Source organism: Orbicella faveolata, unplaced genomic scaffold (genome assembly GCF_042242905.1).
Source record: "Orbicella faveolata isolate gen_17 unplaced genomic scaffold, um_ofav_v1 contig_34, whole genome shotgun sequence".
NCBI lineage: Eukaryota > Metazoa > Cnidaria > Anthozoa > Scleractinia > Merulinidae > Orbicella > Orbicella faveolata.
This window is the reverse complement of record NW_028301563.1, coordinates 16,853,974-16,878,108: the sequence shown is the minus strand read 5'-3', so window position 1 is coordinate 16,878,108 and position 24,135 is coordinate 16,853,974. Positions and strand designations below refer to the sequence as shown.

The 24,135-nt window shown below is 39.2% G+C and overlaps 1 protein-coding gene across 1 annotated transcript; it reads right to left on the bottom strand.

Moving 5' to 3' along the window:
* Positions 1-548: 548 nt before the first annotated feature.
* On the bottom strand, positions 549-20,148 carry LOC110041558 (uncharacterized). The gene is made up of 12 exons (XM_089299043.1): positions 18,426-20,148; positions 13,184-14,877; positions 12,642-12,687; positions 11,080-11,239; positions 10,040-10,395; positions 9,096-9,322; positions 7,968-8,257; positions 6,956-7,288; positions 3,933-4,083; positions 3,287-3,368; positions 2,159-2,236; positions 549-1,659 (listed from the first exon to the last, which is right to left on the bottom strand). Exons 1-12 carry the CDS (start codon positions 20,080-20,082, stop codon positions 1,373-1,375), a joined length of 5,361 nt encoding a protein of 1,786 aa, XP_089155169.1. The 5' UTR covers positions 20,083-20,148; the 3' UTR covers positions 549-1,372.
* Between the last annotated feature and the right edge of the window lie 3,987 nt (positions 20,149-24,135).

Below are 24,135 nucleotides of genomic sequence, written 5' to 3'. Positions count from 1 at the left end.
GACATCACTGAACAATGTTAAAGGAGTCTGAGCTGAGCTTTGAGAAGTAACAAGCCCTTGAAGTGTCCGCTTATTGCAGGTTTTACGCAACAAAGTGGCTTAATATTGGAGCCCACGTGCGCTTAACAGAGGTGTCCACTGAATGCAAGTTTATTTTACAGTAAATGTAGGAAGAAAATTTTGGGACTCAAGTTGGTGCCCACTTAATAAAGGGTTTCCGCTTAATATTGTGTCCGCTTAATACAGGTTTAATAATGTCTACTCGTTTAAATTACTATTCAATATAAGTGAATATGAGGAAAAAGAGGAGAAACATTTCAGGAGAAGCTCACTTCCATATCAAAACGACAACTGCAATTATTTGTTCTTGTTCGCGAGGAAAACAGATCGGATGATTATCTTACTCTTTTTAATGTGACGAACGTAAGGGAATAATATATTGTCAACTGGGTAGATTGAATGGCTGGTTTTCAGGGAAACGGAAGTGTAAGCATAAGGAAAAGCTAAGGCACATTTAAACGACAGAAGCAACGATGAGACAATAAAAATGAGAAATATATTGTATTTTAATTTTCATCGTTTATTCTTCGGACTGTTTTACTTTCCAAGAACTAACATTAGTTTTTAATTTGCGCTACCAATCGCTGCCTTATCTAATTTGTAAAATAAAACTTTAACCTTATTCTGGCTAGTTTTCATTGGCAATTTTGTAAAAATTAAAAGAAATGTGACAGTTTCTTTCAAAAAACAGATTTGGTCCAGAAAATCTGTGGCCCTCAAAAAACTTTACGAAAATAGATATAAATATTATAATTAGTGCAATTTAAAATATGTTAATAAAATGATATAACAATTATAAACAACAAAAACATGCCGAGAATGTGAAAATTACAAACCTTAAGGGGACCTAAAATATAGAATAACATAACTTCTTATAGCTTTCTTGCTATTGCTTTTTTTTTAAAATAGGCCACGCCTCGTTGTTCATGACCTGCTATCCTTTTATTAAATTGTTGTAACTGAAAACAAAATTCAATATTCAAAGAATACGTGATAGTACAGTGACCTTTACAAATCAACAGTTTAAGCTAAACGGTTTGGCTGATATATATTGATCATAGAAATGTAAGACCTAGCTACGAGTCGAATTTGCATTGTTACTGGTCTCTTGCAGGTTAGTTGGCTACCGTTAGTGTCGGGCCCGGCCAGGTAAAATGTATGTATCAACAGACCATCGATTGAACTTTCTTTTTCTGAATTCTCTCAGCTCATGATGAGATCAGTCAGTTCTTAGTAACTTTAGTGAATAGGGCAATTTCAGTATAAGGAAACTGAATAAAAAAGAAACCTCTGTACGTGATGCATTTGGGAATTAGTCATTTTTGACCAAACAGTATTCTTCTGCTAAATCTCGACGATTCACTAAGCCATGGCACAAGGCGTCATGTAAGACTTGGAAAGTTGCATCTGAGCCTTTAGCTGCTTTCCATTTCAACAACATTTTGTAAGCCTTTTCAGACAGCTTCTCATTCTGATGATCAATAGCATACAGCTCTGCTTCACTATTTTCTAATAACCGTCGCCCAAGCTCCTTCCATTCCGCCACGACTTTCCCTGCCAGTCCTTCAAGATCGTGATCGCCTGGTGTGCCATCTTTAACTGCGAGTGAAAAAACGCAATATAATTCTACCTTACAAAATTTTAGTCGGTCTTATTTGTACAGACGCTTAAGAATTGAGGGATACATGTAGCAAGGATCACCATTTGATATTTCTTGACGTGAGCTGTGAAACGTGAAGTGGTCGGGAATTTCTTGTCACTTGTATTGGTGGTCTGCTACATAGCACTGATCATAAGTACTCGTGAATAGAACGCGCAATAGTTATGTGATCCGGAAGAGAAACAAATGCTACGGCTGCGAGAAGAGTCATTCTCAATGTAGAGTCGTCTAAATTTTACTGGGACTTTGACTGGTACCTTTGTTCCTTTTCTAGTTATTCTTTGCTACAGCTGGTCCACATCAGCTCAGTCTAACCCATTCCTGACCTGCTGTACCAGTTTTAGGTGGTAAAGATGGGGGAGACGAGGCTGTTGCTGCCGCTCAAAGTGTGAAAGAATGTACTTCTTTCGTTAAGTTTTTCATTGTTAGAAATATTACCTTCTAGATGCTGCTTGGTGAGTTTAGGATGCTTTGGGCTGACACCTGGAGATTCTATGCTTCGCTTTACTGAAGACTCTACAATAACAAGTGACGTAGCTGTGATTTAAGACAGAGTTGACATGCAGATCGTTTTGGCAACAATTCTGGCTGTATGACCTAAAACTGCTGTCCGGTAAACTTACTGAGATTAACAATGTCAACAGAGGTGGATGGTTACTTAGTGAAAGAGCGCAACCATTTTTCTTGGATCGCATTATTTTTGACACGAATTTTGGCAAAATTACCTAAAACAGCTGTCCCGTGTAAACTTACTGCGATTAACAATGTCAACAAAAGTGGATGGTTACTTAATCAAAAAGAGGGGCTATTTTTCTTGAGTAATGATTACAGGCCAACATGAAGATAATAGCTAAAGAGAAAAGTATCCCGCACACGTAACCAACTTTTCATAGAGGCACTCAAACTGTGAACATTTAATTAGACCCTCATTTGGACGGGGAAGCGAGACCTATGAAAGTCGAATTTGCACTGTAATACAACTTGCTGTGTAATCTAGACTGTCGACAGTAATTATACTTCCTGTTTAATTTTTCTCAGGACAACTTCAAAGGACTGACAGAGGTAACGCCAAGGTAATTTCTAATCAACGCCCCAGAACTCCAGAAATGAATAGTTGTGGAGGTGATGGGCAATAAATACTGGAAACGTACAGACTATTTAGGCTTCATTTTAACGTTACACGAAATTCATTGATATTAATTTGTTACAAGTGTTAACTTCCCATTTTGTTATCCTTTGGGTTAAATACCCATAGTTTATGTTGCTTATTTTATTCTTTCGTGGGAACACTATCTCGAAGTGTTTAATGTATCTTCTCAGTCGAAATAAAATCAAAATCGTAAGACAAGTCTCTGATAATTAAGATCAGATATCCAAATACCGTCACGCGCGGTGATTGTTTTCTTAGTTTAAACTTGATGAATTATTGATGACTGAGTTCGAGAAAAGATTTTCTTTCAGTCATACGTCAAACGATGAGCATCACAAATCTCTTTTCAATTGAAGCAGCATTTCAAAATTAACCTGCTATTAAAATTTATGCTACTCTATCAAGTTAGGTTTTACCATTTCTCTGCACAAGACCAGCTGGACTATTTAACAGTTCTTTGTCGCTGACGGGAACAGGAGGAAACTGCATCGGGGACGCCTGTAGAGGAAAATACAGCAGAAGAAACATTAGAAACTAGAGGGCTTTATAATATCAGATATTAACGAGAAGAAGTGATGTTGCTACCAATGATTACGTCTCGTGTAACTCGTATGGCCATGTAAAATGGCTTGGCAATCCTCTTAGAATACATGAGCGAAGCGGTCCGACTAAACCGTGCTAAGGATTACGGTTTGAGATTAAGCAGCCGTAGATCGCGGGTTAAGAGTCGACCTCTCGGCTAACCATTCGCTGGAGTTGCTTCGCGGTATACAACTCAATTTTCTTCACTCAGACCACAGTTTTGGACGTAGCAAATTGAATTCGTATTTTTCAGTAGGCTATCTAACTATAATTGTCCTTTGCGGAAACCTTTGCTTAAAAAGATAGTTTTCTGTCTTCATTTCATGCCAAGTATCAGGCTTCAGCGCCATTTCAGCTCTTTAGCTTACTAAAAAGGCTTGTTTGTAAATAATTCAGCCTTTTTGTTTAACTTAGTGAATAAGAGATAACAGATACGATGTGATGAAGTCTGCCGAAAAAAAAAACTAAGAAAAAGAGGACCTGTACTGGAGATCTTGGAATAATGTGCAGTGTACATAAGCTTCGCCTTCTCTCCTGGCCATCCTGCGATTTGAAGAACTCTACTTGCAGATTACCAGGGTCACGAACAGTAACCCGCCAACTTCTCTGAAATGGTGCATTTTCACGAAACCTTAAACGAAGAAAGAAAGAAAAAACCCTGTTAGCCTACCAAAGAGTTTGACGACTACTACCACAGCTGTTAGTGGTCTAATTATTTTTACTTACTGATGATTTCCCTTAAAAGATCTATGAAGCAAAAATTTTGTGTTGATATTTAAAATTTACAAAACGTATCGATTGAAATGCACAATTACAAAGTTTGAGACTTTTAGGGTCGAAATTGACCATTTCACAAACTCTCAACAGTGCGCATTTGGCCGCTAACAAAGTCAGGGGAATGGGTCGAGTTAAGTGCAAATCCTGTGATGTGACGTCATTTAGCTGCCAGTAGACATGCTTACGAACACTAAATTCTTGATGTACGAGTTGCCTTCGAGTGTTTCTGTAACGCCCACAGTTCCCTCTTAAGTCAAAGCTATGTCAGTTTGTTCTCCTCCAAATTTTGTCGCTCCAGTGTGGCAACTCCAAAAGGCGCCTGTAAACTCGGTGAAGATAAAATTGAATGGGAATAAGATGACGACATTGAGGTAACCGTCAAATCACGTCTTATCGGAACCTCGAGCGCAAAAAGTACGAGAGCGGCGAAGGAAGTCGATGAAGTTTTCAGTCAAATGCAATCTTACAACTTGATAGTTTAATGTGTGCACGATGGCTTAAAATATGATAAACAAAGCGACGTGTACTGCGAAGATGGCTCTTTACAGCACGTCTCTGTCTCCGGACAATATGCACTCATTTTCCTTTCACAATGCGATCCATAGGGAACTGATACTTTTTTCTAATACCAGGCGTGAGCCAAGATTTTGAAAATTTTTGGTCAAGGGCACCAAGAGCGGTAAATCACCCCTGTTTACGTAGATCGTGCTCTGTTTCCATCATACTGAAGCACCAAAGTGACCTTCGTGGTTGCTGTCACGTGGTATTTTGACCGCGCATTCCGAATGCCCTTGAGGGCAAAACAGCACAACTTTGGGGGTTTGCAAAATCGTCAATTTTCTCTCTAAAGGTTTCAAACTTCGAATAATTACCCAGGCAGTGAGGCCTGGGTTTAAACTTCGGCTCCATTTTTTTTTTTTTTTTTTTCCTCGTTCATTCACAAATCGCCGTCTCGTCTCTGAAGCGCATGCGTTACCTGTGCATGCGTACAGCACATGGAATTTACAGAAGTTGGCGTCGTGAAAAGTTAGCACGGATTCCATGATTTCTGGGGCGATGAAATCATATACAAACGAACACACCGTTCGAGGTAGACCAACACTAAAGGACATTAAGCGTTTTCGGAACGGGTCGGTCTGCAAGCCTTACAAGAGATCAATTTGCGAGCGAACATTTTGAGTGACTTTATCAAGAATCATGTTATACCAAAGGAGCCATCAACCGGAGCTATCAACTCTTCAACTTGATAAAAAGCATCTTCAGAAGCGTCATCGTATGATCGTGAACCAAGTAGAATCCCAGCACGAACTCAAGAACGTCTGAGCATCAAGAGCAGAAAGGTTAGAAAATTTGTTTACGAATGTATCTGTTCGAGTACACCTAAGTAAAACGCTCCGAGAAACTTCGTTAAGTGTAATAAAGATAAAATCCCGAACCAAACGATATTCTCTCGTTATTTTCTTGTAACAGAGTTATGTGTCTTTACAAGAGTGAAACCCGTGTAGCGAATTATGGTACATTTAAGCTGAAAGAAACTAATGTACATGTATGTTGACCCCAGCAAAACAATTCTTGGCTTGCACTGTCACGCAATCCTGACGCAATAAAAAATTTATTAGACAACCATTTAGTGGATTAAATCAAGAAATTGTGATGTTATAGGAGATTAATAAAGATGCCACTTCGCTAATTTTAAGTCTGTGCGTTTTCCCAAGCTCAGATATTCGTCAAAATATTTTGCACAAATTTACAGAGACCAGTACCTCCGCGGTGCGCCAACATTGCGGCCGGAAAATAGTGTAAACATCTGGAGTTTACTTTGGCTATCTAGGCGACTGATTACCTGTACTGAACAAACAAGCAACTACATAAGCACTTTTATTAGTACTTTAACTGCTGATTGGGCTAAAAATCTCGACATAAGTATATGTTTTTCGACAAACGCGTTCGTAGGTCTGTGTCACGCACCGCCATAACTCGGAAATTCAAAATGTGTCGCTTGCGTGAGAAACGCAAATAACAACGACCAAGGCTGAGGAAAATAGACTGAAACGTTTATAGGCTGATATAAAGACCTTGACTCTTTTCACGCCCTAAAGACCTGCAAACGTGTAATAAGCTATTAATCGACTCCAAGAAAAGCAATCAAAAGCAGAAGAGCTTAAGCACATCGATTCGATTGAATTTCGTACAACTTCAAATGCAGAACATTTAGCTCAATTGCGATATAGCTAGCGCTTCTCAGTATAACGACTGCCTGGGTACACGCAGCAAAGCGTCTAGTTGTATTTCAACTGATAAATTTTTTAACTAAGTACAATATTTTTTGGGCTTCACTTGCACTTTATCAGTATCTGTTTAAGTAATTTTCAAGGCTTTCTATTAAATCTCTAACAACAAAATTTACTTGCTAGAGGAGAAGCATCGTCAGTCAGTGACAGAAGCATACACTTGACTGGAAAAATATGTCTTTCCTTTATTGTTCAGTTCGAAGCTCGATTAGCTTTCGAGATATTCTGGGTTAATTCACCTGCTTTAATTTTCTGTTTCAATTATCTTTTTCTGGTAACTAAGAGTTTTTCTATTTTGGTAACAAAGTGTGTGTTGTTGAGTCCGTTAGGATAGGGTAAGCCAACGTGGACGGATGCATGGATACAACATAATTCGAGAAGTACTTTAACCTACCAACCTTAAATGATAAAACATAGGTAATAACAGACACCTACCGCAAGTAGTGGTCTTTTGTGTTTTCACTTTGCTCAAGCGAAAATGCCTCAGAAAAGGACACGAACGCCTTATCGTTGTTACAAAGCGGCTCCTCTGAGGATCCTTCTCCTTGGAAAATCACAAAATATGTTGACGATATATGGCTATTCACTTGATATTTCAAGTAACTTGGATGACAGCTTAGAGCCAGTACATAGTTGGATGGCATCTTATTGTCACACAAGCAAGCTAAAAATTCTGCTTGTTGTCCCATGGCTCTTTTGTTTAAGTCACAAGCAAGTTGCCGTGGGGGACTAAAGAACTTCTTAATGTTTAGCCACCAGAGCCAAATCCTGAAAAGAGGAGTACATAATCGTGCACATTATAAAAGACCAATCCAGCAACGAGACTGGAAACTTTCCTCAAGCTTAAACGAAATGTTTTATTACAGCTCTCTGATTAAATTTCCTAGGCAGACCCGGGCGTGAGTTCATTTAATGCAAACCCAAGCTGTTATTTATTGGCTTATTATTTATGAATTTCAAGTTCTCTCAGACAACCCAATGTCCCATGAAGATCTAGTGAATAAACATATGAGAACTACATCTCCTTACCGGCAAAGAAAGGAAAAGCATTCTCATTCAAACCTAAGATTGTGCGCGCCATTTGATGCCAGGCTTCTCGTACTTTTACCATGGTCAACATAACACAATGATAACCTTGTGAACTCGGCGTCTAGTTTTCCCCTTCTCCCCTCCGAGAAATTATGAAGTATCTTAGGCTAAAGAATTTTCGTTAACAGTTGTAGTAGGAGCATATTGCAAGAATTAAGTCTCAATGTTCAAGTTCGTCATTCTCAATTCGTCTCACTCCTTTGACTTTATTATTGCTTATTTGATGCTCTTCTACCTTAGCAGCAAACTATCATTTTGTTCTTTTAAATCGACACGAATAAAACGTACAATTCAAGACAATTTATGTTCCTTGTAATCCAAGACAGGTTACAGGGGAAAGAAACAGCCTTTTACTTACCGACAGAAATGTTTGACTTGAAATGTCACTATTCCATCTGCAAGAACTGGCGTCATCACTAACTGATCCGTACTTTCAGTCCATTCTTGTGATTTTTCTCTTGAATAGTGCAATATCCTCCACTGACCACAAGATAGGTTTGCCAAATCCACCCTACCTTGAAAAAATGTAAGAGGGATCGTGATTTTTGCTGGTTCCAAAAGTTCAACATTGTGAGAAGATGATATGTGAAGGACTGGACCAACTAACATTCCTTCTCCGTTAGGGCCGACGCTTGGGAGTTCTTGGACCTTGAGACCAGACGCAAAACGAAATCATTAAACATTCATGTTCAAGGCTTGTTTGACTGCAGTTTAATTAACTTATCTTTCTAGCCGCTTTCGGTTTTGAATCTTCCCTTGGAATGTGCTGCCTCCTTCTTAATTCAGTCGCTTTTGTTGAAGATTTACAAGCTCTTTTAGTTTTAATTAAATCTTTTGGATGAAACTCTGCATAGCGTAGTAAATGGTGACATTCAGTGGCTTTTCGTAGTTTCTGGAATGGCATTGGCCATTATCTTCTGTTATTAATTCCGCTGCAGAAAACACCCCACATTTGCTGTTTTGAGTCATTCATAATGTAATGGCTGGTAAACGAGATTCGGCAAACTTGTTAAAAGGCTAAGAATTCAATATCTGCGGTGAGAATCTGACAACAACAGCAGATATTGACAAATTTTCCCACATAGTTCTACTTACCTCATGCTACCTTTAGGCTTCTTTTAGTGAGACTTAGGAAATAATTCTAGGGTTGTATTTGAAAAGACACAATTAACTAACGAGTTGCGTAACCACTGAACTAATAGACGCACGCAAGAGACTACTAAACTACTCACTGGGGTATCCCAACAACGCGACTTCATTTAGCTAAGCTTGAATTTTTCTCGGCTTTGAACGTCCCTATGAGTAGATTGTTCTCCAGCATAGCACATAAAAAGGAAATTTCACTCACGATTATCGAAACTGAAGAATGTTTGAGTGCACAGACACAGACTACTTTATTCGGTATCGGTATTCGGTATCTACTAAATTGAGACACACATCATTGTAGCCCAAAAAAGCTATACATGGTTGCTACAAATATCTGTACCTTAATTGACAAACAGAAGTCGTCTTTGGCAGGCACAGAATTCCAAGGGATTGAAACACTGACATCTGGATAGTCTGGCACTGTACAGGCAAATTCAGGAGTTACAGGCTTGGGCTTCCGGAAAATGAAAGATTTGAGGCGCCAGATTGCGGCAAAGGAGGAATACCGCGTTATTGTGCATACAGCTTCAGCAAATGGGAAAAGCCAGTTGGGAACGGTAGATTTAGCTGCAACAAAAGAATATCACAACAATAATTATTTTTATATCACATTATTATATTGTAACTATAACTTCTATAATTTCATTAGTAGATGTAAGACCTCCTAGCCTTCAGGAGGTATTTTAGAGCGAGCATTTGAGAGTGATTGTCCAAAAAAGAAATCGTAACTTATTAGTGACAGAAAAGGAAAAAAAATCGATTTCCTTCATTTTTGCCGTAGTCTGTGTAAATGTCTACGGAAAGTTCGGAGAGGGACTGAATCTCTAAATGAAACGCTGCAGTCTGACAGTTGATGTAAAAGTTATTACGCAGTACCTTTGAGTGTTCAACTCCACAACGTTTAATTATGAAAGTGAACATATGAAAGATCATTTATTTCAACTATAGTGGGAGAAGTTTAAGCACTTGCAAAGATATCACTAAAAAAATATTTAGGTTTGAACAAGATTCGATCCCGTGAACTTGCGATAACATTGCAGGGCTCTAGCAACTGAGCTGTCAATCTGTATAACTAACCCTTACATAACTTTTAGTTATAATAAGTCAGTTTAATTATAAGTCTATGGATGAAATGTCACTTGGTACTGTTTACTATGCTTGAGAGGCGGTGTTAAAATTTCATTTGCTTTCTCGGTCCAAATGTTTCTTACGCTGTCCAAGGTGTTTCTCACTTTTATTTTTTTGACTATACAAATTAACCTAACACTTGTTCTAATGCAATACCTGATGTATGCAAAAAGGTGTTGGTCACCAAATCTCTCCATTCATTGTTTTCCGGGTCGACCAATTGCTTTATAACAACTTCATAACCCCTGAAATTAGAAGCACTGTGCATTAAAGCCACAGTAACGCTTCCTTGGGCATCCCTACTGAATTCCAGGTCAGGTGGACCGTCATGGGACAGTTCAATCACGTTGCTCACCAAAGCCTCATTACTGCCAAGAGGTGGAGAGAGGGTCGTGGGATTCCATAGGTAACATGCAATCAGTAAGGGTTTTGTTATGGTTCCTCGACAAAATGTGACAGATGCAGCAACTTCCTGAAGGTTCCAGGTATCACCTTCAGGGGATACTTCTCCTCTGAAAAATCAAAGTGTTACGAAACATGTAACTACAGATTTGCATTAATTACACGTACACCACAATACTTCTGACTTCCTAGTGGTATAAATATTGATCCCACTGAGTCAAGTAATTGGTAAAAAAAAAAAAAAAAAAAAAATACAGTTCAACCTCCGTAAACATACACCTCCTATAGGCAGGAAGTTGAACCAGGAACCAGGAACACCTCCTGTTTGTTGCCACTAAGTACACCTCCAAAACATTTTGAACCTCTCATAAGCAGAAAACTCCCCTGAGTGGGCACTTTTCCTGGCACCGGGGATACCAGTTTAGCAGAGGCTCCATTGCATTGACATCTATCAAAGTTCTTCCATTTGGAGCAGCATCGACATTTTGACCGTCTGCCAATTCACGGCAATGTTCACAAATTCAAATTCACTAATTCACACATTATTCAGAGTTTTCCTCCACGATACTGTAGTTTGTCCTGCGGCCAATATAAATCATGTTACATTTTAGTGTAGAGTATATTTAATAAACTAGGTATGTGTGGACAAATACATGCTATTAACAAAGCTTGGTAAGTGTGTATCTGGATAATCTTGGGTTTGTTCAGAGATTTCAATTCAAGTACAGGGTACAAAGAAAGTGAAAATATAGAAAGATACAAAAATCACAGCAATACACTTAAGACACGTTTACCTCCTGACGAGGGTCTTTTTGCTGTCGTTAATATCCTGGGCTACATCCGTTGTCTCCTCTAAACTGACTTCCATCTCTTCCTTTTCCTGCTTACCATCACCCCCTTTCTCAGCTTCTAGAGAAAATACGTTGGCCAGAGAGACCTCTACATTCTTAGAGTCTGCAAAAAAATAATAATAAAATAAAATAAATAAATAAATAAATAAATAAATAAATATCAAAATAAGCCAAGTTCACGAATAATTATAGTTAATTAATAATTAATTAATTAATTAAGTATCCTTCTTACTTTTACATCGGAGGCCAGACTAGTTTCTTACATAACATTTTTGGGCAAGACAGTCAGTATTCACAGTACTTCCAAACAACATACATACTTACTAATCAGTAAAATAAGACGAAAAGGCTGGAGCAATCCGCTGGGCCAAGCGGGGGTTTCATTAAAGGCCAGGCAGTCAGGCGAATTCACCAGCTATGTTACCTATCTTGCCTGCCTGGCATAATCATCCTCAGGAAGTTACTCCTTATGAAAGATTTAGTTCAAAAAGATTTGCCTGTCGATGAATACCTCAGACATGGCAACTGGTAACAGACTAGCATCCCATATAAAGGTAGAGGGAATACTCTGCACATGCCACAAATAAGCCAGCCTACAGCTAGAGCATTGATGTCAACACTTAGATGTACCGTGCTAATGTTCCTCTGCATGTATGTGGGAGGATTGGAAAAGGATGCTAGTCTGTGACTGTTATTGCCCAGGATTTTGTGACTCTTGCAACATCTAGCTTCAGTTGTTCAACGAGCGGATAAATTAAAGATATCCGCAGAATAAAACTCTATCCAGTGGATCGCGTAGATTGGTTTGTCAACAATTATCCACTCGATAGTGTTGTATCTTGTGATGGGTCAGTATCCACCCTTTGAACAACTGGGCCCTGAATGGAGGGAGACAGCATATGTTGCCATTGGCTAGTCTTCAAAATTTACCGATACCACCAACCAAATCAAATTTGACCAATACCACTTTCCCCATTGATTATACCACAAACAAAACTTCATCTACTGCTACAGCTTATTTGGCTGGTAACCACTCTATGGCAGGCCATTGGATTTTCAAGGGAGACAGAATTTCAAGTTCGAAAGTTCTCAAAAGGCGGGTGTGAAGGCTAAGTGGAATTTCCAAGGTCCAGCTGAATGGGGGAAGCGAAGGGAGGAAGGCACAAGGTCAAAAACTATCTGAAGGAGGGGTAGTTTTTTTGGAACAACACATTATCATTTCTAGCAATAGACCACATGGATAGTGATATCTTTTGCAAAAATTCCTTCAATTTCCTGCTTTTGCTTCAACAATGTCAGGTATGTACAAGAAAAATATAGTCTCTTTAATAAGCTGTGCCTAATATCCTCTGTTTTCTTATGAAATTTTAGCCGCTGTTAAGCGCTTTTTCAGCCGGTCAAATTTGCCGGTTAAGCCAGTTTCTGATACATGCAAAGAAACATCCCTGCTCTTTAAAGTGTATAAAACATTGACTCTAATAACAGCAAATTCAAACATTTGCTACCTTTAGTGGGTACCGTGGCCCCTGGTGTCTTCTCATCTTGGAGAACCTAAGAAAAAACAATAGAATGGAACTATTGAAGTACAACAGAATGAAGTTCTTTTTCTTAAGGAAAACGATTTAACGGTATGACCAGGCCACTTCATATGTAAGCTAAAAAATAGCTATGTCAGTCAATTAATGATGCTGAATGAAAATGTGAAGCTTATTATTAGGCTTTAGCTCACTATTTTTGTGTCTAGTGTACCATAATTTGCCGTATAGTAAGCCCTTGGCTTATATGTATAATCCGCAGGTAGGTAGGTTTAGTTTATCTGGCAGGGGTGGGAGGAGAGGGGCTTTTACAAAAAGGAACCTGGTATTTCAAAAATGTTTCTAAAATAAGTGTTATGAAGCACAATTTCTAAATCAACAACTCCTAAGCATACTGTAAATTCGAGGTGGCCTTTCTCAATTATTATCCACAACTTCCCATCATATTTTTAATTGAGCTAAGTTCACTTGATTTTTCTCTCGTCCTTCAACTTAGCTAGCGGGATACTTACTCGATATGCCTCATCATAACATTTCTTTCTTTCATTATCTCCAGTGGACGATGCCAACTGTTTGATGTGATGGAGGAACTTTTCCATTTCCAGGTCTTTCATCTCAGCCTGCTTCACCTCCCATACATTCTCATAAAAACTCAGTGTTTCTTTTCCATAAAAACTCAGTGCTTCTTTTCCGTATTTTCTGAACATTTCCTCTTTTTTAAGTTGCTTGCATAACTGGAGAATTCCAATGATTGTTCTCTCCCTAGCCAAACCAAACTCCTTCGCCTTCGCTCCACCTTTCCCTACCTCCCAGTGCTTTTGCCAGGTATGCAACAGGCCCTCTTGGAATTCTGGAATGTGTTGCTCATCACCAACATCTCGGTACAGCTGTTCTACCTTGTCTTTTAGTGTCGCTTTGTCGTAGGCATGGTCCTCGGCAACAAAGTCTGGTCTCACAAGAACTTTTTTGTACAGTGCTAACTTCATGGTTTTGTGCCTTGTGAGTTTCTCGTGCTCAGCTCGACTGCGACAAAACTCAATTACTTTGTCCAAGAACTCATCTCTTTCTTTCAGCATCTCGTTAAGCTTACTGTTATCTATTTCTTGGTCAAACTCCTCTTGAAACTCTTTCTCAGTAGCAGTCTGCATCCCTTCATAGAACCACAAGGCGTCTTTTTCGGTTTCATCTTTGTCTTTCTGGTCACGAACCAAGTGCAATAAAGCATCAATGATCTCTTTGTTGTACTCAGTGAAGCTGAACTGCACAGAACGTTTCTCTTCATCCCAGAAGCGCTGACAAAATTTCAGCGCATCATTTCTAAATTTTTCCTTCTCCAGGGAATGAAATGACGGCAGATGTCGTTCCATCTTTCTTTTTGTCTCTGAGTAATCATACATGTCTTCAACACCTTTAATAATCTTCCGCCATACTTCACTATGGTTTCCTGCACCAAGCGACTTCTCCATTTCCCACGCCTCGCGGAAAAGCTCCAGCGCTTCATCAAATTTACTTAAGTTGGCTTGAAGCACTGCTCGCTGGAAAATGCTACGCACGGTTAGTGGGTGATTCCCAAGAAGCGTCATCCTTATGTTGTAAGCCCTTTCTGCAGGTTCAACTGCTTCTCGATACTTCCCCTGAAACATAAGAGCATTGGCAAGGTTTCTACAGAAGTGTGCTTCATCGCTAAACCCTGAAAGTTTGAGCTCTTCCAAAAGATACAGGGCGTCTCTGTAACACTCCACTGCCTTCTGGTAGTCTCCCTGACCCTCATATGCTGTGCCGATTTGATTCTTGTACATTGGCATGTCAAAATGATACTCTGAACCAGCAATTTCCTTTTGTATGTTGTATGCTTTAGTGTAGAACTCAAGTGCTGTCTCCGGTTTGTTGAGGTGAAAATGGCAGTTTCCAATAGCATTGTAGCACCTTGCAAGATCAGAATGAACTTTAAGGAGTTCCGCTCTAAATTGTAACGATAACTCCAAGATTTCCAGTGCTTTCTTGTAGTTTCTCTTCATGTAGTGAGTCTCCCCCTCAGTATACAGGTAAAGTCCTTTGCTGAGCCTGTAAGATTCACTCGATTTATCTTGAATATTATCGAATGAACAGGACGCTTCTTTCAACACTTCAAATGCTTTCTCAGTTCCATCAACATCTAAAACTTGCCGAGCTTCCCAACATTTTAACTGCACCCGGCAAAGAGAGCCTGTGCGGGGACAACAACAACGGCAAAAACAACTTTTGAAAGACATAACAATAAACGAAGAAATGAATGTCACGTAAAAAAAAAGGGGGTTGTATAAGTACACGTAACCCTTCCCCAGACTAAAAGTTAGTTTAGGTAAAAGTATGTCATGTTTAAGTAAAGGTTTGTTTTCTAATTGCTTGACTTCTGATACGATTACTCATTTATCATATGACTGAGAAAATTGCGAACGCGCGCGCGTTGAGGAGGCTGGTAACGGTCAAAGACTTTTTTTAACAGCTATACTTTGAAGGATGAATACTACCACTGTTTAACAAGTGATGCTACAATAATGGTATCACACAAATGCCCAGTCATTTGTAAACAAGTTGCGGTCATCCCTTTTATAAAAAAGGCTACCATAACAATAATATGACATGCTAAAAACATCCTCAATTTTATTTTTAAGCGCTTTTAGCTCAAAAACCAGCGCGGTTACCTCTCATTATTTATTATCGAATTGTGATAAGCATGATAAGATGCAACTTCTTGAAAAGTTTAAGATAATCATGTGACGTGGCTTCAGAGCCACCTTAAATTTCCGAAAAGTTAAGGTGGCTCTGAACCTACCTCACAGAATTTTTTTTAAGCTTTCCAAATAGTTGCATCCTATCATCACAATTCGATAATAAAACTTGGGGGTAACCGAGCTCGTTTTTCAGTTATAAGCGCTTAAAGCTTAAATAAATGGTGTTTTAAGGAGGTCATATTGTTGCTATGGTTACCTATTGCACCATAAAATTGACAGCAACATGTTCACCAATTATTGGGTAGTTTTTATTATTATTAGCATCAGCCGATCGCGATATAGAACGGTTCCGCTCGACCCTAATATGCACTGCAGTACAAATTAAGAATTAACGAAAAATTGGGCTGCACTCAGCCAATCACATAATGAAGTAATTTTCTCAGTCATGTAATAAACAAAGCTACTGGTCGAATTGTTAGGCGTGATGTCATAATATTTTAAATTTTAACTTGCCAACCAACTATGAATATAAAGTCATGCCAGAATGCTGACCAATCTCACACTTATTTATTGAATGAAATGAAAACAAATTGGCACTTTAGCCAAGATAATCTCAATCTGTCGATGATAAACATTAATGATATGGCAGTAAGTAGCTGTCCGATCCTAGATTAATATTATAAAAACAAAATACAGTGAAGTGTTTGATCTGAACGTTTACAATTATAGAGGAAAATGTATGGAATGTCTTTGCCGTATAAGTCAGAGTGAGCAAGTCCAGCCGACTTCATAAACAGGACTCGCAGAATATTGACAATGGCGTGACGATGACAGCGAAACGTCGGTTCTTTTCGCTTATTTTCATTTGGAAATATTTTTTATCAAAAATATTTTCACAAAATCTCAAGCGTGACTAACATTTACATCTTTGTTGCTTAGCTAAAATTTCGTCCAAAATTTCATAATACTGTGCCAAGCGGCCCATAAGGCAGGAGTATTTCTAGTTCTCCCTGGATGGGATGTTAGTCCATCCCAGGGTTACCCCCCAGTATTAAGTTCCCCGGCACCCATTTATACGAGAAACCAGAAACTGCAAGGGACCGCATACGATAAACGCCGCCAACGTAGGATCTACCATGAAGAGATCTGATCAGCCAAAAAGAAATGTATGAAGACAAGCAATAGACTGCAAGGCTGATACAACGTGAAAAACGTTTCGAGACACCAACTTGACAAGAACCGATAAAGTAGGATCGCAACAGTGGACAGCTGTTTCGCCCTTCTTGGGGCTCGTCAGCACTGTGTAGCGAAGATATGTAACGCCAGCCCAAAAGCCAACGCACATAAACTGCAAAATGACCCGTGCACTATATCAAGTTCCGTACTCTGAGCTCACTTGCGCCCCGAATCACGCGTTGCCACATCATGTGTTTCGGGGCGCAAGGAGACAAAGTGTTCAATATTTAAAAGTTTAGGCTGGCCTTGTCCAGCCACATTTATTCTTTTGCTTTTCGAGACACCAATCTTGACACTTTGTCAAATTCGGTCGTTATGTAATATTACATGCCATATGTCACGTTAGCCTGAACGTTCGCATAAAAAGGAAAAAAAAGGATAACATTGAGACCTTGGGCCGCCTGTGGTGTCTCGAAACGTTTTTCACGTACTATCAGCCTTGCAGTCTATTGCTTGTCTTCACCCATTTATACACCTGGGTGGAAAGAGGTACTGCATTGTGAGAGTAAACTGTCGCCGGCTTATGCGAAAGCCGATTCCATAGTCCCGATTTATGACATCATCAACATCAAAGATTTAGTTAACTTATTCAAAAGCGCCTTCGGCGACGGCCTTAACAATAACTCTAAATTAATTGAAAAGTCATTCACCCATACCGTCTTAAACGTGGTTTTTATATAAAAAACACAGTACCGAAAACACAGATCTTTTGCCCCATTTGAGAGCTTTGAATATACTTTATAAGTCTAGGTTTTGTAAATCATAAACAAGTAAAACTTAGCGATAAGAAAGAACAGCGTTTCGGTGACATTTCAAGTTCAAATGCAAAAAGATAAACTGTCAGAAAATGTGCTCAAGATAAACATTCTCGTTACATATGCAATGTCACGCAAATAGTTTTGCTTGAATTGAGTCCGACTGGACATTGAGAGATGGAACACTGCATTGTTCGGAAAGACCTGTACAGACATTTTTCCGTTCTCAGGAAGTACATGAATAGGTTAGATTGTTTAGTGCATGAAATGCTGCTAATTAGAGAATTAGCACCATCTCTCAATTTCAGTCGGACTCAATTGGAGCAAAACTATTTGCGTGACATTGCATACGTAATTACGAAGTATGTTAATCTTGAGCGAATTTTCCGACTGTTTATCTTTTTTGCATTTGAACTAGAAAACGGTGTCACGATGTCACCGAAACGTTGTTCTTTCTTATCGCTAATTTTTGCTTGTTTGAGTTTACTTTGGCATTTAAATTTCAGATTTTGAAAATTATCCGTATACAGGAACGCAATAATTTCGATTTCTTTGAGCTGAAGTTTGCGCAGAAACACCATTTGGGAGCTTTATGATTACAATGTTTAAGGTTTGAACAAATAATCAAAATGGGCAAATTTTAAGTTAACTCTACTGAAAACTATCATTTAAGCCTTCTAAGTTAGAGGCCGGTTTTAAATATAATTTTCAGCCCCATGCCCTCGTATTACTTATTCCTATCAATGTATATGTGTTGTGGCAGTTTGAAACTCATGTAAATTCTTTGGAAAATTAATAATAATTATGTAGATAATTTTAGGACAAGGTAACCACTTCAATTATCCGACTGTTAACAATATGGGCCGCTTTAAGATGATAAATAAATTCCAAAAATATAATAATAAATGCATAAATGAGGTAGAAGAACTTATTAAAATATCAACGGTCTCAACATTTCTCAAAATTGATCGACGAGATCATTGTAAATTATATTGTGACAGAGGTGAGCATTTTAAACGACGTAAAGACTATCATTACAGGCACCTTACCTGACCGTCCATCATCTTCACACATCTCAGCCCACGAATGAAACAGCTTGATCTGTTTGTCTTCAGTCAGCATAGCACTGAAAAGTGATGCAATCAGGGCAATCTCACGAAAATCACCTGGAACACTGAAATAGTCTGGCTGCAAAGAGATCTCAAAAGTAAACTCATAGTTCGCTCTGTCAGTCTCAAACATTTGGAATGCTTCAACATAGTCGGGCTCTACAAGTTTTGCAATCTTTTCCATCTTTGCCATAAAGTGCTGATGGAATCGTCCCTTTGCCTCCAAGTAAGCCATGTGGAATTTTGCATCTTCCTTGATACTTTTAGCATATTTTCTTAAAAGTGGATGAATGTCATACATCACTTCCTTTGCTTCTTTATTAACCACAGAAATAATTGCACTTGTAACCAGCCCCTCCAGCTGAGCTAAGGTGTCTGATGGGGTGAGGCCAAGGATGTTAGCAGCAGTAGAAGCAGAGAAAGGACCGCAAAACAACGAAACGGATACAGCAGACACTTTCAAGCTATCAGTGGGAAGTGTATTGAACATTTCCATAATTGTAGACAGCTGACCTATATCCACTCCTTCTTCTTCAAAATCTAATTGCTTTTCTTTAGCATCTTCTTCCAATTCTGATTTCTTTGGAGTGGCACCTTTCCCTTTCTGAACGTCAGCAATAAGGTCATCAGCAGATTTTCTTTCTTGTCGCAAAATAGCTGCTAATCCCTTCAAAAGAAGGGGTATTCCCTTAGAGATGTCAATTAGTTCATTCTTCTGGTGGGTATTAACATCAATCATTCCCTTAGAAATCAGGATTTCCTCTGAGAAGGAACTTTCAAGAGGTTTCACCTCAAAATTGTCCACCTTTTTTGCGTCTTGCAATTGTGTTCTGGATGTCATAAGTAGTTTAAGTGATGTTCTATTGTCTTTCTCATCAAATTCTGAAAGCCTTTCTAGAAATTGCACAAAAGCTGTTTTCAAGTTCTTGCCTTCTCTTCCTTGTCCAGTTGTGAACTGATCAACATTATCGAGTAAGAAGAGAACTGGTTGATTTAACGGTTGAATTTTCTCGTGAATTTTTGTAACAACATAATTCTGATCATCATAGCCGATAGGAACAGTTAGTTCAAGGCAGCTCATCATGTTGAGATAAATCTCTCGCATATCTTTAGCTTCCCTTAGATCAAAAACGAATTGTTTTCCTTGCCATCTAGAACAAACGTTCTTTGCTAGTGTTGTCTTTCCCACTCCGGCCGATCCAAACAAGTTCAACACCAGCGACTGACCTTTAGGCTCAAGCTTTTCCATAATTTCCTCGAGCTCCTTTTGTCGCCCTGGCAATTCCTTCTCTGGATCAACTTCTTGCACCCGAGAGTCCTTGAAACTCTTGATCATTTCCTTGATCTGTTCTTCCTTGTTCGATTTCGGCGCAACAAACTCTTCGATCAGCGTGAGGTGGTTGTCAGACACAAAGCCATGCTTCTCGAGAAGTTGCAAACATGAGAACAAATCTTGATCATCTACCGAATTAAATTTTCCTCCATAATTCCTTTTCAGTGATTGCACAACATCGTCTGATTCTGTTGAATTAAATTTTGGAGATATGCTTGTAAAGAGCTCTTGTAACCCTAGCGGGCGATCAATAAGCACCGCCATCTTAACTCGAACTGCTAATCGAAAGCGGAACAACCCCTCCGGGGGGGGGGCACTCCCTAATATGGGCTATATAGGTATGTGCGGTCCCAAAGGGTATGGTTTTCCAGCCGTTTTGGTCATAAATAGGGTATGGTTTTTGCACTCTAGCCTTGATATGGGTATGTTGTTAAGAAGCCACTTTTTCACCATTATCGAAAACGAAAATTAACAAAAGCCCTTCACAAATTATGTTTAAGGTAATTTAACATTGGTCTGAGTTAGGGAAATTATTATAACGAAGGTCTGAAATAGGGTTTTGATTTAATGGTCAGGTCATAATAAGGTATCGAATATTTGGTCAGGTCATAAATAGGGTGGGGAAGATCGTAGATTTTGGTCATAAATAAGGTAAGGGTTTTGAGAAGCAGTCAGCACACCCCCCACTCAAACTTTCTGCGAGTAACCTCCCCCCCCCCCCGGGCGGAACAATCAGTCAGGCGCGCGAGGCATGAAGAGTGGGTCACACAGCTTCTGTGTGCGAACCGTTAGGCGAGTGCAATCAGCTTCTTCTCTAAACTCAAATAAGTTTGTTGTTTTCCTAAAGGACATGGGACATATTCGTGTCCAATATAGACAAACTAAAACCACCCGTGAGAAAAACAGCTTCATAATCCATAACGTTTGACGGCCAATCAAGAGAGTTTTTTGCCGTTTACATTCTTAAACGGATTGTCATTGAACCGTTTCACACCGTCGCTCATGTAAGACAGTTTTCGGACGCTATTCTGAGCAAAACCTCATTAAACGGTCTGTCAAGGCGTGCAGATCGCGAAGCTTTTTCACCAGACCTTATCAGTTTGTGTATATTCGACATGACTGGCGACATAAACGTTTATCTTCATTTAAAAGATAGTTAGTCGAACATTTTTTAACGAAATCACCCATGCATGGAATGAAAGATAATTTCTTCAACAAAACGAGAGCTTGACAGCTTTAAATAACGCTATCTGATTTATTCGGTGTTTCGTGCACTAATTTTAGCCGTATATCTCAAGAAAATTACATAACAACTGAGATAGTACGCGCTCTCTGATCTGTCGGTAGATTTACCAAATCGATCATGTTTTATTGTACCGGTCAACAACCGGCTCCCGACAGCCGCATTTCTTTTAAAAGGGGTCAAAGACTTTCTTAGCTAAAAAGTTATGAACTAATTTTTAAACGGGATTTAATCTCCACTGTGGTTTAGACCAGATTTTTTTAACCTCTATGATGGGTAGATGGGAGTGTGGGACGGGAGAGGTGTGCCGAATCTTCAGGACAACAGTGATTCTCTTTTTAAATAATTTCGATTTTCCAAACTGCCATGCTACATCGTTCTTCAAACTGTTATAGAAATTCATGAGCACTTGCTTCTGTAGCAGCTGCCGTTAGCAAATATTTTTATTTCATTTTGGGTAAAATCAGCTCTCTGAAAAATGTCTTACTTCCACGCTAGTAGACAATTAGTACATGAAGGCACAAGTTTAAAAGTGAACGCTTGTAATATGGTCAGTTTAGTACTAGATTCTACTCGGGAACAATCCAACTTCAACTTCAACTTCGACTTCACTTAATTTTGCATTTACATTTTGAAATTACAATATTAGGATAAAACGTATATAACAATTAAAGGTGACAATGGTATGTAGTTTGTGCATGGAGGCTAAGAGAACCGCGAGGTTACCGAGTTAGCCTCCACTGCTACGGGAACCCTAAAATCCGGAAAAGGAAATCCAGAATCCGGCACCAGAATCCGGCACCAGAATCTGGATTCGGGGACCGGGAACCCGAAAACCGAAGTCTGGTATCCGGAAATGGGAAACCGGAAACCAGAAACCAGAAATCGGAATCCGGAATCCACAAATAAGAGAATGCAAGTTCTTTAAATACGCGAAAATTATTTGGATAGCTTTTGCAATTTGGCCTTTATGTCTAGTAGATACTTAACAATGTCATAGAGAGCGAGGTCTCTGTCAGTGGCAGCCCACTGTACATTGACGGTCGCACGCCCACTTTCGCTGTCCAAAGGCTAACCTGGTTGGTCTAAATAAATTTGTTTTTCCTAACAGCTACGAGACTAAATCGTAGAAACTCTTCTTATTCGGTCATTTCAGCTTGAGTAAAAACCTTGATTTGAGAACTTAACGTTTCGTATGCTTCTACATACATCATCAGAAGTATAAAACGGTTAGCTGCATTACAATAAATTTAAACGAAAAGACTAGTACCTAATTTGAAAAACCGGTACCTAATAAGGAAAGAAATGACAATGGATATATATGAAAATAAACAGACTTAAAATCTGCTGGGGAAAAACAAAACAAAACAAAACAAAACAAAAAACAGCATATAAATGGCTAGTAGAGAAGAAATTTCTCACTGCAAATATAAATCAATAATGTTTCTTTAAGTTTACAATGCACATCAGTTCGTCCGCTGGCTAAAATGTCAAAGTGATCCCATCTTATCCTGTGGCCTGTCAGGGTCATATGGTTTGCCACGGCAGAAGCGTGGTTAGTACTCGTCAGCGCTTAAAATGCTCCCGGTTTTACCTGTCATGCAACCAACGCTTTGTTTTTCCAATGTAAATCAACACTATTTCCACACTGATACTGTTACAAATCACCACTATATGTTCTTGTCGGCTATCATATTAAAAAAAAACAAGTATAGAGAGCAGTCTCTCGTGTTTGGGCGGGGGACGCGAGCGGCGAAGCCGCACGAGGGCACTCGCTCAACGCAAAAAGACACTAGACACTAGAGCCTGGTCAGACACTAGAGACAGATTCTGGAGCTGGCTCGCAGGCTATGGGTGACTATCCACCCAAAAAATCACTAACCCTGCCGGGATAGTGACTTGCCCAATGGATAGCTTTATCCAGCTTTTGAACCGACTGGGCCAGATGTATAGCTAAGGGTTGTTTAAAACTGATCAAGAATTTTTTAACAATTACAATTTCTGGTTGAAGTAAAGCAAAGAAAATAAATAGCACCAAAATAATGTTTCCCTATATTTTTTAATTAGACATTGCTGAAGTGAGTTATTTCTATCGTCATTCATAATATCTGGACTGACTCTGGCATAACAGTTAAACGAACACATTTAACTCCAAATAATAACAAGCTTTGAAAATCATTTTTTTTAGGTCAACATTGGGCATAAATATAATATTGCTTATTACGCTTGAGTCGTCTTGTAACATCACATTTTATTAAAAGCTAATTGACGGGTAGTCACCGCTTTCCTGGAGATTTCCGATAAAGGGGATATCGACATCCACTGTTGCAAACAGCCAGTGTTGCAGTTTCACAAGACTCTCAAACCATGGCACACATTCAAATGTCTCCCAGACGTACGCTAATCAAACCAAGCAATTGTCGAACATTTGCTGTCGTCTGTCATCTCCTCTCCGAAGCACCGAACACCGACGTAGGTAGATTTCAGACTGAATTCGTAGATTTGGTGACTTTCGTCGAGTTCGCCGTTTCGCTCAAAAATCAGAAGGAAGGACTTCAACGGTCTGAAACCTTGACAGTATACTTATTAATTGACTGGCTCTTCCATTGCTTATCAAGTAGTTATACGATACTTTGTCGTCTCCATTTAATAAGTAAATAGCTGGGGGGGGGGGGGGGGTTGGGGGCACTACGCCAAAAGCTAAATATTCGGGCCCGAATTCGCTCGAATACGGATCGGCGCACGCCGTGTGTACCGCAATGTTCTGACGTATTCCATTGCGGCTTACTCGAAACACACCTGGAATATCCTATCGGAATCCGGCCTGTTTTTCCATTTTCAAATTTAATACTCGTGAATGACTCGAAGTGTTCGATAAATCATACGCGCCACGTTTTGGTAGATTTATGTTGCATTAGATGTTCTCAGTTCGAAGATATAGTGATCATTTATGACTAGAACATTTTCGAATACTCTCAGTTGTTTGAGAGTTTGCGACTGGAACACGAGATGCGCGACGCCGCTTCTGACGTGAACGTCTTCGAATACTAATGGATACGTCAAGTATGCTCTAA